This window comes from Protomyctophum parallelum (assembly GCF_964188405.1).
Source record: "Protomyctophum parallelum genome assembly, chromosome: 6".
NCBI lineage: Eukaryota > Metazoa > Chordata > Actinopteri > Myctophiformes > Myctophidae > Protomyctophum > Protomyctophum parallelum.
This window is the reverse complement of record NC_139701.1, coordinates 50,406,222-50,422,540: the sequence shown is the minus strand read 5'-3', so window position 1 is coordinate 50,422,540 and position 16,319 is coordinate 50,406,222. Positions and strand designations below refer to the sequence as shown.

The 16,319-nt window shown below is 42.6% G+C and overlaps 1 protein-coding gene across 1 annotated transcript in view; it reads right to left on the bottom strand.

Moving 5' to 3' along the window:
- Nucleotides 1-16,319, bottom strand: part of LOC310860576 (receptor-type tyrosine-protein phosphatase F-like) — a 224,392-nt gene that overhangs the window by 81,220 nt on the left and 126,853 nt on the right. The window contains exon 14 of the mRNA XM_083767568.1: nt 6,710-6,903. Within this exon, the coding sequence (XP_083623694.1) occupies nt 6,710-6,903 (194 nt within the window). The remainder of the gene's footprint in view (nt 1-6,709; nt 6,904-16,319) is intronic.

Genomic DNA, 16,319 nt, shown 5'->3' with positions numbered 1-16,319 from the left:
TCAGGAGGTTCCAGGTCGTCCCCAGGTAAATGATGGAGAGTTGTAACCAAATGGACCTTTATCTTTAACTCTTGATGGTGTAAAATGAAACCAACGGACCCTTACGGGTCCATATGGTTTTATTTGATACTCTCAAGAGTTATATTATTGTTAACCGTTATTAATTATTACTTATTACATTACTTAATAAAACTTAAACAAAGACTACACAACTAAAGAGAATGTAGAAATATTGTTATTTTTGTGATTTGCCTGTTGTCTCTCCTAATGGTACCACATGGAATTGTGGACAAGCGGTTCTTAAACTCATCAAATGGTTGGCCGTGGCTCAAATGCAGAATAAATAATGGGCCTTAATGAAACGGATTGAAAACCACTGTCCTAATGGTATAAAAGCTTTGAGTATTCCTTGACAAATGCTACACAGCAAGCGAAATAGCGAATCACCCTGGGCGAATGTCGACTAGTTATAGAGAGTGTAAACCTACAGCATCAGCAATGTTCCCTCTAATTTTTTTTCGGTCTGAGCAAACACTCAAACCTCCTGAGCAGACATCAGCAACTACTGAGCAAACATACGTCACCTTGACACCAACTATCCAAACGTTAGATAATGCGAAGTGAGCGCCCCTCACTTCACACAGGTGTGATTTCTTTTCTTTTTTCAAAATGGATTTTGGTATACGAGTGAATCAATGAATAGTTACATAAGGTTACGCAAGTTACAATTTTTTTATTTTATATCAAGGTGGTAGGCTAGCAATTTTAGAAATATTCAGTTATCAGTGGTTCTCAACCTTTTCAGGCCCCCAAAGTAATCATATTTGAACTGGGGACCCCCCCACCCAGACAAGCAACAGAATGGTTCCACAGATAAATATTGTGAAAATAGCCAATCTACAAGCTCGTTGTGAACTTGTAGATCGGCTATTTTCACCAGTTTGACCAGTTTTTATAGCATGGTTTGCTGATTACTTTTGATGCAGTAATGGTATTTTTTCTTTTAGAGCCTTTGAGGCATTATAAAAGTCTTAAAAGTCCTTAAATTGTCACTTCACTGTCATCTGGGTTGAGAACGACTGGTATATGAATAGCCTACTCAGTACTCAATTGTGCATTACATGGAGGGCATGAGAAACCGTAAACTTTATTGGGACACACACACACACACACACACACACACACACACACACACACACACACACACACTAAGACTGAGTTTGTTGGTGTGTCAACTCCTATAGTTTCTCAGATTGTCGAACGTCAGCAGCCCCTACTACGCCAGATATGAGCTATTATTATATGTAGCTCTACATAGCAGAGGGATTGATTGATTGATTGAAGAAAGCTGTATTAACAGATTGGATAATTACAGAGAGAGGTTCCATATGGAACTAGACCGCTAGAGATTAATGTTAACTTCCACATGTTGTTTCATTCACAAGTACACTGGACTGCGGAGGCTTGTTGTGCTGTAGTGATAACAACGTTAGCTAACCAGCTAATGCGAAGCTAACGTTATTCCCCCTCTCCTTGTTGCGCACAGCCGCACTTCCATCCGTTCGCCTTTTAAATCTAAATGTCCCATCAACGCACGGGTCCAAGGCGCAACGCGATCTTATCTGGTTCTTGGGGTTTCACACACTGACTGCACTGCAGTGCTGCCTGCTACGTCTCCACCTATTAAGGTCTTCACTCGCCGCGCAGACGGCGCACTGGGCGCAGTATACACAGGAGGAGAGGAGAGGAGAGCAAAGAGTCAAAAAAGGAGGGGAGGAGACCTGTCTGTCGCCTCGCCTCAGTGTGTGTGTCAGTGTGTAATCTAAATAAACTGAAGTAAATAGAAATAAAGTGTGGGCAAATGTCGACTCAGGATAGGTATTATTACTGTAATGTAGATGATACTCGGGGGGGAACACCTTTTTCTTTTAAAGAAAACTTTTTTTTACACCAGCGTCGGTGTCTGTGCGCGACAGATTTCAGTTGTGCGCGAGAGCATTTGGCCATGTGCGCGCGCGCGCACGGGCGCACGTTAGGGGGAACATTGAGCATCAGGTTTCGGAGTAGTTGTTGTTATACAGTATTGCAACATAATGTTTTTGTATCTTTTGAATAAATAATAACGTAGGTTAGGAAGTTAGGATTAAATGGATAACATGCATCAAAATGCCTCTCTCTCTGTCTCTCACACGGACGCACGCACCACACGCACGCACGCACAGTTACAGAGCGGATTACACTGATGGAATCACAAAAGACATTTTCCAAACATAATTTCATGCTCTCTCTCTCTCTCTCTCTCTGTGTCTCTCTCTCTCTCTCTCTCTCTCTCTCTCTCTCTCTCTCTCTCTCTCTCTCTCTCTCTCTCTCTCTCTCTCTCTCTCTGTGTCTCTCTCTCTCCTCTCTTATCTTTATTGCGTGATCTCAGAAAATAAAGGAAAAGTGACAGAACAAAGCTTTTTTCCCTGCACTAATAAAATGTTCAGAGTTATTATGGAAAAGGGGAAAACTGGCCTGGCGGATCCAGGGACCCACACAGACACACGCACGCACATATAACCCATTCTGACCTGAGATAAGATTCTCAAAATGTCTATTACATCCTGACAGTTTCATTATTAACCCATTCTGACCTGAGATCAGATTCTAAAAGTGTCTTCGATTTTTCAAAAATAGCAGACCTACAAGCTCGTATCGCGCCACTCGGTGGCGCCATATGAGCTTGTAGATCTGCTATTTTTCAATAGCTAAAGCATAACTTGATGCCAACACCAAAATGGGTGCCCGGTCAGAATGGGATAAGCACGCATGCACGCTCACGCATGATTGATTGAAATGTTGATTTGAATAAAGCAATTTTAAAAACAATATAAACAAAAACATAATAATAACACGCAGTACCAAAATAGCATGTTCTTATTACTATACTTCTGAGGACATTTTGGGACGTCTTTCTGACAAATAGTTGAAAATAGATTTGCCCGTAAACCTCAAGTTTAGCAGGCATATACAGTGATATAATGGTAATAGGTATGATGGGACAATTCGGGAGTTTACCGGAGTTTGTTGGAAAGTTTAACGGGAGTTTCCTGTAATATACACATCCATATAGCCATGCTTTTTGCGCGGTGAGACCAAATAAAATAGCAGATCTACATGCAAACGTAATGTCTCTAATCGTAATTTCTAATCCAACCCAAAGTATTGTGTTCTACTACAGTGGAAATGGTCCGGTCCGGTCCACCGGCCTGTGCTTCTCATCGCCCAGCGTTAGATCAACATCCGGTCGAGACAACACACACACACACACACACACACACACACACACACACACACACACACACACACGCCATTATGTCGACACAACATCCAAATAATAGTGGTGTAAAAGTGTGTGTGTGTGCGTGTGCGTGTGCATGCGTGCGTGTGCGTGCGTGCGTGTGACTCAGGGATCTGGTTTGTGGTCCTGGTCAGAATTTAGATTCTAAAAATGTCTATTACATTCTGACAGTTTCATTATTAACCCATTCTGACCTGAGATCAGATTCTAAAAGTGTCTTCGATTTTTCAAAAATAGCAGAACTACAAGCTCGTATCGCGCCACTCGGTGGCGCGATATGAGCTTGTAGATCTGCTATTTTTAAATAGCTAAAGCATAACATGATGCTAACACCAAAATGGGTGCCCGGTCAGAATGGGTTAAGGGCATCCTTGCAAATAAAACATTTGCAAACTAATTGGACTCCTAATATGCCATAGTGTTGTCGTAAATAAGTGTAATACATTATGCTGAAGAAAACCTGGAGACTTGACATTCAGTAATTGGGTCTTATGATGAAAAGAAAAAAAATGATAAAAACGAAAAGAAAAAAAAGACCTGTGTGTGAGTCATGGACTAATCAGCTGTCAGCTTCACGTGTCTCTGCTGTTAGACAGCAGATGGCCTGGACAATTCAATCTGCTCCGTGCTCACAGTGACATCAGCCATGGAAATGACAGTGACACTGAAGTCATTTCTGTTGATGCCCCTTCCTCCCCATGTGCATTCATTCATTCATTCATTCATTCATTCATTCATTCATTCATTCATTCATTCATTCATTCATTCATTCATTCATTCATTCATTCATATTATATATATTTTTTGTTTGTTTGTCTGCTTGTTTATTTATTTACTTATTTATTCCTATAAACATGAAGCAACCATTTGTCTATTTCACTTATTCTATATACTTGTGCACATGCACGCACACGCGCACACACACACACACACACACACACACACACACGCACGCACACACACACACACACACACACACACACACACACACACACACTCTAGTTAGTGACTGCTGATTGTTGCTGACTGTCGCAAAAGACAAAATACACAGTATACGTCATCTTCTCCTTGTGAATGCATAAAGGGCCTTGAGCGGCCATCGTCATCAATAATGTATCCAGCAGAAAGCGGTGATGAGGAAATTGGTGACAAAGTGTCTGTCGTGAATTAAATCAGACGCACGGCAGACGGGGGCCCTGAACGACCAAAATACGTCAGAGGCACATTATGAGGAATAAATCTGTCTGAAGTGCATTAATTAAGCGATGCTGTCGGGCAGAAACCTCCTATCTCTGTATTCTAAAGGTTTGTGAATTCGTTTTTTGATGAATGGATGCCCTACTTGATCATACTACCGTAACAGATCCACATGCAAGCTGGAAACGCAGTGTGGAGCGTTGTCCAGGGTGTTTTAGGATAGGGAGAAGAGTCAGGGATGTGTGAAGCGTTGTCCAGGGTGTTTTAGGATAGGGAGAAGAGTCAGGGATGTGTGAAGCGTTGTCCAGGGTGTTTTAGGATAGGGAGAAGAGTCTGGGACGTGTTGAGCATTGTCCAGGGTGTTTTAAGGAAGGGAATATAATCTAGGACGAGTGGAGCAATGTCCAGGGTGCTTTAAGGAAGGGAAAATAGTCTAGGATGTGTGGAGCGATGTCCAGGGTGCTTTAAGGAAGGGAAAAGAGTCTAGGACGCGTGGAGCGTTGTCCAAGGTGTTTTAAGGAAGGGAGAAGACAGAGTCTAGGACTCTTCAGCCCTAAATGCATTTTGGCCATTTGAAAATAGCAGTTCTACAAGCTCCCAATGCGACACATTGTGAGCTAGATCTGCCAATTTCACAAACATGCAAGTACTTTCTCCACCCCTGTCCTTACCTGAGCTTGGGGTAGGGCTATACATCCAGGAAAGACAGTTCCTTACCTGTGTTTCGGGCAGGGCTACATCCGTGATGCCAGTTCCTTACCTCAACTTTGGGCAGGGCTACATCCATTTAAAGATAGTTCCTTACCTGAGCTTGTGGCAGGGGCTAAATCCATATAAAGACAGTTCCATACCTGAGCTTGGGGCAGGGCTACATCCATATAAAGACAGTTCCATACCCGAGCTTGGGGCAGGGCTACATCCATATAAAGACAGTCCCATACCCGAGCTTGGGGCAGGGCTACATCCATATAAAGACAGTTCCTTACCTGAGCTTGGGGCAGGGCTACATCCATATAAAGACAGTTTCTTACCTGAGCTTGGGACAGGGCTACATCTATATAAAGACAGTTCCTTACCTGAGCTTGGGGCAGGGCTATAAAGACAGTTCCTTAACTGAGCTTGGGGCAGGGCTATAAAGACAGTTCCTTAACTGAGCTTGGGGCAGGGCTACATCCATATAAAGACAGTTCCATACCTGAGCTTGGGGCAGGGCTACATCCATATAAAGACAGTTCCTTACCTGAGCTTGGGGCAGGGCTACATCCATATAAAGACAGTTCCATACCTGAGCTTGGGGCAGGGCTACATCCATATAAAGACAGTTCCATACCTGAGCTCGGGGCAGGGCTACATCCATATAAAGACAGTTAGTTCCTTACCTGAGCTTGGGGCAGGGCTACATCCATATAAAGACAGTTCCTTACCTGAGCTCGGGGCAGGGCTACATCCACATGAAGACAGTTCCTTACCTGAGCTCGAGGCGGGGCTACATCCATATAAAGACAGTTCCTTACCTGAGCTTGGGGCAGGGCTACACCCATATAAAGACAGTTCCTTAGCTGAGCTTGGGGCAGGGCTACATACATATAAAGACAGTTCCTTACCTGAGCTCGGGGCAGGGCTACATCCACATGAAGACAGTTCCTTACCTGAGCTTGGGGCAGGGCTACACCCATATGAAGACAGTTAGTTCCTTACCTGAGCTTGGGGCAGGGCTACATCCATATAAAGACAGTTCCTTACCTGAGCTTGGGGCAGGGCTACACCCATATGAAGACAGTTAGTTCCTTACCTGAGCTTGGGGCAGGGCTACACCCATATGAAGACAGTTAGTTCCTTACCTGAGCTTGGGGCAGGGCTACACCCATATGAAGACAGTTAGTTCCTTACCTGAGCTTGGGGCAGGGCTACATACATATAAAGACAGTTCCTTACCTGAGCTTGGGGCAGGGCTACATACATATAAAGACAGTTCCTTACCTGAGCTTGAGGCAGGGCTACACCCATATGAAGACAGTTAGTTCCTTACCTGAGCTTGGGGCAGGGCTACATCCATATGAAGACAGTTCCTTACCTGAGCTTGGGGCAGGGCTACACCCATATGAAGACAGTTAGTTCCTTACCTGAGCTTGGGGCAGGGCTACACCCATATGAAGACAGTTAGTTCCTTACCTGAGCTTGGGGCAGGGCTACATCGATGATGACGGGCTGTCCGCGGGGCTCTCCGTCGTGCAGCCTGGAGTAGACCAGCTGGTATCCCCTGACGACGCCGTGCTGCCGCGCGGCCAGCGGAGCTTTCCACGCCACGCGCACCGCCGTGCTGTTCACAGGCTCCGCCTCCACCTTCCTGGGAGGAGCGCTCGGCACTGAACACACATTGAAAGACAAATCAGTGTGAAGTGAGTGGCGCTCTTATCATCGCAAGTCATCATGGCGTACTGTAACATGTCGATTTGCTTGTGACGTAAATTATCCATTCATTGTCAATGTCATCAGGATAAGTGCCATAGCAGTAAAGATGAGCTTACCTTTGCTCTGTCCAGCGTGCCAGAGCCGTAAAGGCGATATTTGTTTAATCCGTGTTAATCCCCGTTTGATTAGCATCACGTTAGCATGTTGTAGCATTTGTAGCAGAAACGGCCAAAAATCCTGCGTGCACGCGCACAAGCCGTTTTTGTATGCATTTTGGATCATAATCTGCCAAAAATGCGATATTCGGCGCATCCGGTAGCTTTTGGGAGACTTTTTTAGAGAACGTCTGGCACTGGCAACGACCCCATCTCTTGGCCTCTGCCCTCTGGGCATAATAGCACTTAAGGAGTTGTTTGTATTAGGAAAACAATCTACACTATAGCTGAATATAGGATGAGATGAGATGAGATATACTTTATTGTCCCACGAGGGGAAATTTGTCTTGGGCAAAGTGCATTAGTACATCAACGCTTTTTAAAACAGACAGACAATACACAAAAGACAATACACAGTAGCAGCAAAGTACAGTCACAAGAGTATCACAAGGGGAGTGCAAATTGCAATAAGAGAAGATATATAATATAAAAAAGTGTTCACAGTTTAGAGTATCACAATCACAGTAAAGTGCAATAAATAACTGATGAAGGTCAAGAAGTCCCTTCCCCACTAAGAACTATGAACTATGTGGCGGTTGTTTAGTAGAACAATTGAAGTGGGGAGAAAATAAAGTTTGAAGCGGTTGCTCTTGCAACGACACGCTCTGTAGCGTCTACCAGAGGGTAACAGCTCATACTCTGAAGATAATATATGTGAAGGATCAGACAACACTCTATTTGACAGACTGAGCACCGCTTTCTCAAAGATTGTCTGAAGAGATGGAGAATCTTTCCTACCAATTACCTTCATGGCAGTTTTTTCCATTTTAGCTATTCTAGATTTGAGCTGGACAGAGTTCACGATAATTCTCTCAAAACATTTCATAACCCCACAAGTTAAAGCAATTGGTCTATAATCTTTGTTCACAGAGGGACAAGATACTTTGGGAACAGGAATTATTAGTGACTTTTTCCAGATATCAGGAACCATGTGTTTGTCTACAGACTGTTGGAAAATAGGGCACCAGGCAGCTGTAAGCTCTACAGAGCACTTTTTTAACAACAAGGCAGGCAAAACCCCATTGATTTTGTGTTGCATACCCTGCTAAAGACACTCTGGACCTGTTTAGGATCAATGAGAAGTCGATCAGAAGCGTTACACATGATAGAATCAATATTAAAGTCCACAGACTCCTGCTCTGAGGAGTCAGTGTCATGACGGAGGAAAAAGTCATTCAATTCATTGGCTTTTGCTAGTTCATCCAGTGTAGCAATGGGATTTCGGTTCGTGTTCATGTTCGTAATTTTTTTCATATATGATCCCATAGACCCTTAGGGTGCCATTAAGGACTTCAAATAATATTACTAATCATATTACAGTTTTATGAGCTGGGGGCGTGTTGTATGTCATATTGCAATTTTGGGCATGTTAGAAGCGCTTTCGACACCCCGTGGATTGCGCAAAACGGCCTTGAATTAGTCATGGGTGTGTTTAAGGCGTGTTTGAGACGTACCCAATCAACATGTCTGTACTATTCTCTTGACCAGTCAGCTGATGTCACATATGCGCACTTTGGGGATCGTGGTATTACATTTCGTCAGGCTGGCACCATAGAAGACATGACATGACTTTGTCACATTTGGGTTAATTATTCCTATTGCACTGCATGCTGTCACCTTTATGCCTCAAAATAATTTGTTTCTATTTAAAAACACCAGTAAAATAACGTTTATTATATTTTATTTCATTCAAGTCATGATGAAGGAATGAGTTGAATGTTGCTGCTTAATGCTATGCCTGTGGCCCCGATGGTATATGGTCTTCGCTCATAGCATTTTATTGAAGAAGACTTCAAGGGTGTGATACAGCATATGAAAGCAAACTTCCCAAGGATTATGGAGATGTTTTTATTTATTTTTAAGGTTGAGAAATGAAAGAATTATGGCCGTTTCTAATCTCAACATTTTACAAAAAAAGACGCAAAAAAGGCTGTTGCCATGTCTCATAGAAACAAGTAAATAGGTCTATAAAAATAAACGCATATAACAGGGGTCTGCAACCTATTTTAAATTAAGTGCCATGTTTTTATTTTCTAGATAGTGAGTCTGCCATATCCAGATTCATTTTAATGACACCACATTAAAATATAAAAACATATTTTGATTGTCCACAAATATAAAGTTCTTCCTTCTTTTTAAATATGTTCTTGCACATTGTTATAATGATCATATATATATCCCCCTGCAGTCAGAGTTCATAGTTTTAATGAATGAATGTGATGCATTGTGAGCTGGTATAGATCTGCTATTTTCAAAAGAAATCTTGGAAATGTTGTATTAAATTTTTGGATTAGCCGTCCTTAGTTGGGCAAATGCATTCATCTGGGGATCCTTGACATGGGAATGTGCTGTGTGAGGATCACTGGTTTAAACAACATTAGGAGAAAAGCCCAAATAACCACTTTAGGAACAAGAAAAGCAACCACAAAATAGTACAACTACCAATATTTACAAGCAACTTTACAGAAAAAGAAGCCGCTTATAATAAACAGACATGGCAACACTCTAGCAGCCTCCCAGAGCCGCTCAAGTGTAAAATCAAACAGTGCTTGTTGCGTTTATGAGGTGGTCAGACCCACGTCTAATCGTTATGCGCTGAGTTTCTAGGTCAAGGGGCTTAATATCAAATTGCGCAAAGCGAAAATAATTAACATACTGTATGGACACTCCCACAATGCTAAAATATTCAGGAACGCCGTATGCCATAATGTGTGTGCGTTCAACACGGGCCGAGTGCGTTCAACACGGGCCGATAAGCCTTTCATAATACCATTGTGCGCAGAGCGAGGGCAATTTATGTAGGCTATTACCTCATTGTAAAACGGATCTTCAAAATCTGGGCCTTAGTGTTCATGGTGCCGACACTCTCCTCTAGTGCAGCTCGGTGGTTTCTTTTGGCCAGGGACAACATCCGATTGAGCTCCCTTTGGGCCACAGCCATGTCCCCATTTTTAAAAGCCACTTTCTTGCTGTTAATACAGGCTTACCTCCTTGGTGATGTAGGGCTTGTTGTTAGGGAAGTGGCGAATGGACTTTTTTGGGACGACATTGTCCACACAGAAGTTAATGTAATCCGTTACGGTCTCTGTAGCCTCATTCAATTCTAGATCATGAAAAATGCTCCAGTCTGTGCATAGGAAGCAGCCCTTAAGAGCCTCCACACTGTCCTCTGACCACTGTATCACAGTTTTTTGTACAGGCTTACTGGACTTTAAGACAGATTTGTAAGTGGGCATGAGCTGGACAGTCGAGTGATCCGAGTTGGCAAGAGGAGGGATCACACGAGCCGTGTGAAGTGAGGGGTGATCTTATCATCATGCGTCAATGCGTCATCATACATCATCTCATTCCGGCCAATAGCAATTTGCGCCCTTGCCTTCGTCTTCAACACCCCAAGCTGGCCATTCATTGTCAATGGCATTCAATGTTTGCGTTAACGCAATGTCTGTGTGTACACAAACCCTCAAAAACACAACAACAAAACAGTCACGGGATTTTGTCCGTGACCCACAAATGGGTCCCGACCCAGTGTTTGGGAACCAGTCATCTAGTCCAGTGGTTCCCAAAGTGTGGTCTGGGGACCCCCAGTGGTCCTTTTAGGGAGTTCCAGCTAAATCCAGCTGGTTCCTGACTCCCAGCTAAATGATACTTAGGAACCAAAATGGAGTTCTCAGAGTTAAATTAACATTAATTTTACAATATAAATTGGGGTCCCAGAGATATAAATGCCATTAAGGTAGGTCTGTAGACTATTATGCATGTCCTTGAAATTAAACGGGTTGAGAATCACTGCTATAGAGCCGTCAAAATCTTCTCTTATGGGGGTCCCTGGCATATCTTTTCAAATGGGGGTCTGTGGGCTAATTAGTGTAAATTTGGGGGTCCTTGACCTGAAACAGTTTGGGAACCAGTCATCTAGTCAAGACCATCAAAGCATGCCCGTGATGTTGACCTTGGTGTCAGAGTTGGAGGCGTTCAGGTTTTGGTTCAGAGGTTGCTGCCAGTCTTTGAAGGTTGCGCACGCACATGTGTGTGTGTGCGCGCACACACACACACACACACACACACACACACACACACACACACACACACACACACACACACACACACACACACAGTGGTGGCAGTGTACTGGGCTTACAAGTAAGTACTGTCGTCAAAGTAAGCTCAAACTGACACAAGCTAAAGTACTCATGATGAAGAATGTTCCATTTCACAAGTTTTCTTTTCGTTTTGTATTATTATAGACAAAATAACACCCATGTGAAGTGAGGGGCACTCTTATCATCATACATCATCATGACACTATGCCTATTTGCTCAGACACTGGGTTTGTGTAGGACAAAGTTGGTGCACACGCACGCACGCACAACATTTGCCTCTGAGATTTGGTGGAGTAAAAGTATAAAGTATTGCAAGAGGGACATACAAGAAATGGTGGCTGTGGGCAGTTTAGAAACCGTCTTCCAGTGACATCATCATTAGGCAGATTTTTTTTTAAAGGATTTTCATTATCGTGAGAACGATGGCTTCCATTTTCGCATTGCAACTTCTCAGGACTAGAAAGCCTGCAGTTTCTATTAGCTTGGATTGTCACTGGAAGACGGTTTCTGAACTGCCCACAGCCCTCCTATGAGACACAGACAGAGTAGAAAAACATTGCGCCATTTTTTCATGATTATTAGTGAGGACCTATTATATGAAGATAGGTTGAAAAGTGGTGAAGTGGTCCTTTAACATACTGTAGTGTACCATAGTATGTTACAGTACTTCTTCAGTCAAAGTAATGAGCTGCATTCTACCACTGAAACATGCATGGTGTCATGGTTGGAGGCCTTTTGGGAGTGCTTCAAATGTTGTTAGAGGTCTTTGAAGGTTGCACGCACCACGCATGCACGCACGCACGCACACGCGCACTCACACACACACACACACACACACACACACACACACACACACACACACACACACACACACACACACACACACACACACACACACACACACACACACAAGGACGCGAAAAAGGTTGTGACACGGAGGACACTGTCTGCTTTGTGTCCACAGGATCAGAGACATTAAAGTGGCGTAGAGAAAATAAAAATATATATTCCATAAAAATGCTTCTCAGCAAAATATATTAAAGTGCAACAGCTCATGGCAACTTGAGGTACTAATATTTAACATTTAAACATGGAATAAATAAATAAAGTCCCTGCATGGTCCAGTGAAAACAAAAAGGCCATTGTGGGAGGATGTCTCTCTACCACTCTATCACGAAATGCTCGTAGGAAAAACAATATGGGCATGCCGGGGAAACAAACCTATACCTTCTATGATGTTACTGAGCACTATGAATGTATTTATTATGAAAGACCCACCCACCTCCGACATCAGCAACATTGTGAAAATCACAAAAACAGAATTGTCTGGGAGAAAAATCGCCCAGGTTTAGTGTTGCATAGGCTTAAATAATCAGAATTTAAGGAACACGAAACTTAAAGGATTAAAGAAAGACTTGAAAGTAGATCCCATAAAGCAGTGCACATTATGCGAGGATGTTTATTTTTAAATAATTTTTATCAGCATTTTGCACTAATTGAAATCATCGAAGCTTTGCGTATCTGAAAGCCTTCCAGTGTCAATGGCCTTAATCTGTGGATAAGGAACGTCAATACTGGCCTGGTAACAGCCTGATAACAGATAAACATACCAACATCAATAGGCTACTACTGACAGCAAGACAAGGGCCTCTGTCTGCTGTACTTATTTTGAGGTATTTATACTGAGTATATTCCAGTTTCCAATACATTTATTTCTACTCCAATTTGGGATGTCTCGATGAGACATTTTGGCCGATATTGATATCCCATATAATTAATTGCTGTTATAACCGATATTACCGATGTCGATACGATCTCTCTATTGAAATAATGTATATAAAAAAGTGTCCATTCTGAAAACAAGCCCAAATTGATTAAATCAATTAATCCTTCGAAGCAGCTGGTAAAAATACATGTAGCAGGGTGTCTGCACTGCAGCCTTAGGCAAGTTAGACTATTAGGTCATCAGGCTGAGCTTGCAGCTAGGCTGGAAAAGCCTTAACGTCGACGACGTTACTTTAGCTTGTGTCAGTTTGAACTTACTTTGACGACAGTACTTGTAAGCCCAGTACACTGCCACCACTGTGTGTGTGTGTGTGTGTGTGTGTGTGTGTGTGTGTGTGTGTGTGTGTGACTGGCAGCAACCTCTGAACCAAAACCTGAACGCCTCCAACTCTGACACCAAGGTCAACATCACGGGCATGCTTTGATGGTCTTGACTAGATGACTGGTTCCCAAACTGTTTCAGGTTGTTAAGACATTTAGGACCGGAACCCCTGTTGGTGTTTTAAAGATGGAGTGCCACATTTTTTTGTATTTTTCCAGTTGTTCATGTGACAGTACTTCATTGGACACCCTGGAGTCGTTTTTATGTGCAATGGTGTAATAACTTTGTATTTTAGGGTTTCTTCCTGGAGGCTGAACCCTGTTCAAGTCAAACGGGCCACTGATATATATGATATATGATATAAACACTGATAGTGTGACATATTACTATTGCACGCACACACATATTTTTTTTTAATACGACAACCTCTGTGGGAGGAGCTGCCTGCCACATACACACGTGTGAACTGAACGGTGCAGCCAGTTTGCTGCTGTGCCTAACTGTGTGGCAGATTTTCAAACAGTCATTTCACACATTACCAGTTCACAGCAGAGCAGACTGTTTTTTGTTAGATTGGAAGCAAGTAAATTTTCACGTCGGGTCCTCAGGATTAATCAAGGAAACGGTGGAAACCACAACAAACCAGCCTTATAGCCTACCTGCTCTGCTGTATAGTTGCTCTTGCTGTTCTCAAGGAGTAGGTTGTTTCTTTTATAATCACAGTGGTCGGGCTTTGATACAGAGTGTAGTGTCACAGTGTGCATTCTTGTTGGCTGTTGTATTCAACATGTAGGTCCTAATACTTATGCAAGGCTGTAAAGTCAAGATTTTGAAATATCTGTTGTGTGCTGGAAGTCATGTTGCCATGTCTGGCTGTTACAAGCGACTTGGGCTTGTTTTCATATAAGTAACTTTCAGGGGAGATGTGGTAGACTTGACCAATGGTTCATGTGAAGGACCCTCAGATTAATATGTTGTTAAAAGGATTGGTGTTGTTGAAACGTTTTCATAAATATTCAAGGCAATTTCTGTGACTTATTTCCGTGGACCTGGCCGCTTGTTTCTTTAAATCTGGCGACTGAGTTTGATCAGAGCAATAGAAGAGTGGAGAGTCTTCTGTCCAGAGCATCATGTGCCTAGGGCAGTGCAAGTGTTTTGTGTCAATAATGGACAGTTTCAATGCCAGGGCTTAGCTGGAGGAAATCAATAACCTACAATATATTGGCAAATTATTCATGCTAAATGATCTATCAAACGAATTGTTTCTGCTGTTAAACTATGATTTAATTGGACGATGAGCTGAGCTGATTGTGACAATAGGGTCAATATAATTAGAGGAAATAAATAAATGATTAAAAAAATCTGAAAAAACTGATCTGATATGGTATGGATTATAGGCCTATACATGGATGGTGGCAGTATAAGTGCATAATGGTGCTTATCCGATATCTCAGAAATATGGGAAGTGTTCACTTCTAACATTCACAGTTTGAGTTTTTGTTACATTACAGATACCAATTTGTCATTTTGTAAACAAAAGGGCAGAGCCATGGGCTGTCCTTTTATGAGGAGGGGAGGGACTAGGACAAGTGGGTGCTTTTCAAGGAGGAGGCGGAGAGACTGGATTAGGTGGGTGGTGCTAAGGTTAAACTCACGCATACCTAATGAACTGGTGGGTGTGTCCACATAAAACCATAATTTTAACAAATACTGTACACTTTTTTGAAAATTTAAATTTTACCTACTTATATAACAATAACACCTGATGATCATGTTTAAGGGTGGAAAAAAATCACGGCACTCCATCTTTAAGCATCATGTTATACTTTAGCTAATAGCAGATCTACAAGCTCATAGCGCGGCACCGAGTGTCGCGCTACGAGCTTGTATATCTGCTATTTTTGAAAAATCGTGAAAATGTGGTGCAAATCTTTGAATATTCTTTCACAGCGAACAACATATTCAGATGGGGGTCGGCGGCCAATTACATATAATTTTGGAGCTCCTTGACGTGAAATAGTTTGAGCATAGACACATAGGTTTTTCAGTTAAAATATAGAGGACATTTTGTAGAATCTGGGTTAGACAGAGCGGGAAGACCGGACACAGTGGAGTCACATGTGATCGCTGCGGGGGGGGGGGGGGGATACATCCCTCGACCCATGCATGCATAGCAAACTCTGTTCTCTTATCTCTGTATTCTGACAGTTTGTGGTTTCGTTATTATTCTGTAAATAGGCTCTATGCACTCAGAATAACTCTTCCCACTTCAAGGCAAGGAAGATAACGAAAAGGAAGGGACGTACATGAGTCACACAGGGGATTACGCCATGAGGCTCACCATGGGTGGCAAACCTCGCACCCGGAAGTTCCATGAGATACATGGCAGAGAATGGAGCCGGCTGAACCAGCTCATGAGCAAACACTATTCATGAACAATTGAGACCTTTGTCATATAATCGGTTCAGGGAATATAAAACAAGACTTTGTGCAATTAAGTGCAAGTCTTGTATTCAACAATTTTACTTTATAGTAAAAGTAATATGTAAATAATAATTAGTAATACAAAATAAATAAAAAAAGTTTGTTGTAACTGGCCTTACATGTCGGGAGCCACGGTGTTGTCGAACTAATGCCTGTCGGACTGTTAGCACGGAGCCCGCCAGAAACGAGGAACACAGAGGGTTAAAATAGTACCCTAGCCCGCAAAGCATGGCTTTCTCGTGTTCCAGGGTTTATATTCTTTAATCCATGTTTTGATCCGATTGTATCGTTAGCCACCGCTCGCTAACACAACAACACTAAGTAGAACAGTGGCCGCGGCCATTTTTTAAATGCGAGTGCATCCACTTCCATTCTAAGCCCTGTATTCAAAGCCCTGTATCTCAGAAACAACATTGAGGGGCAGTTTTTGGCCCAGACAAGCATTTTCAACGGCCTGTAGC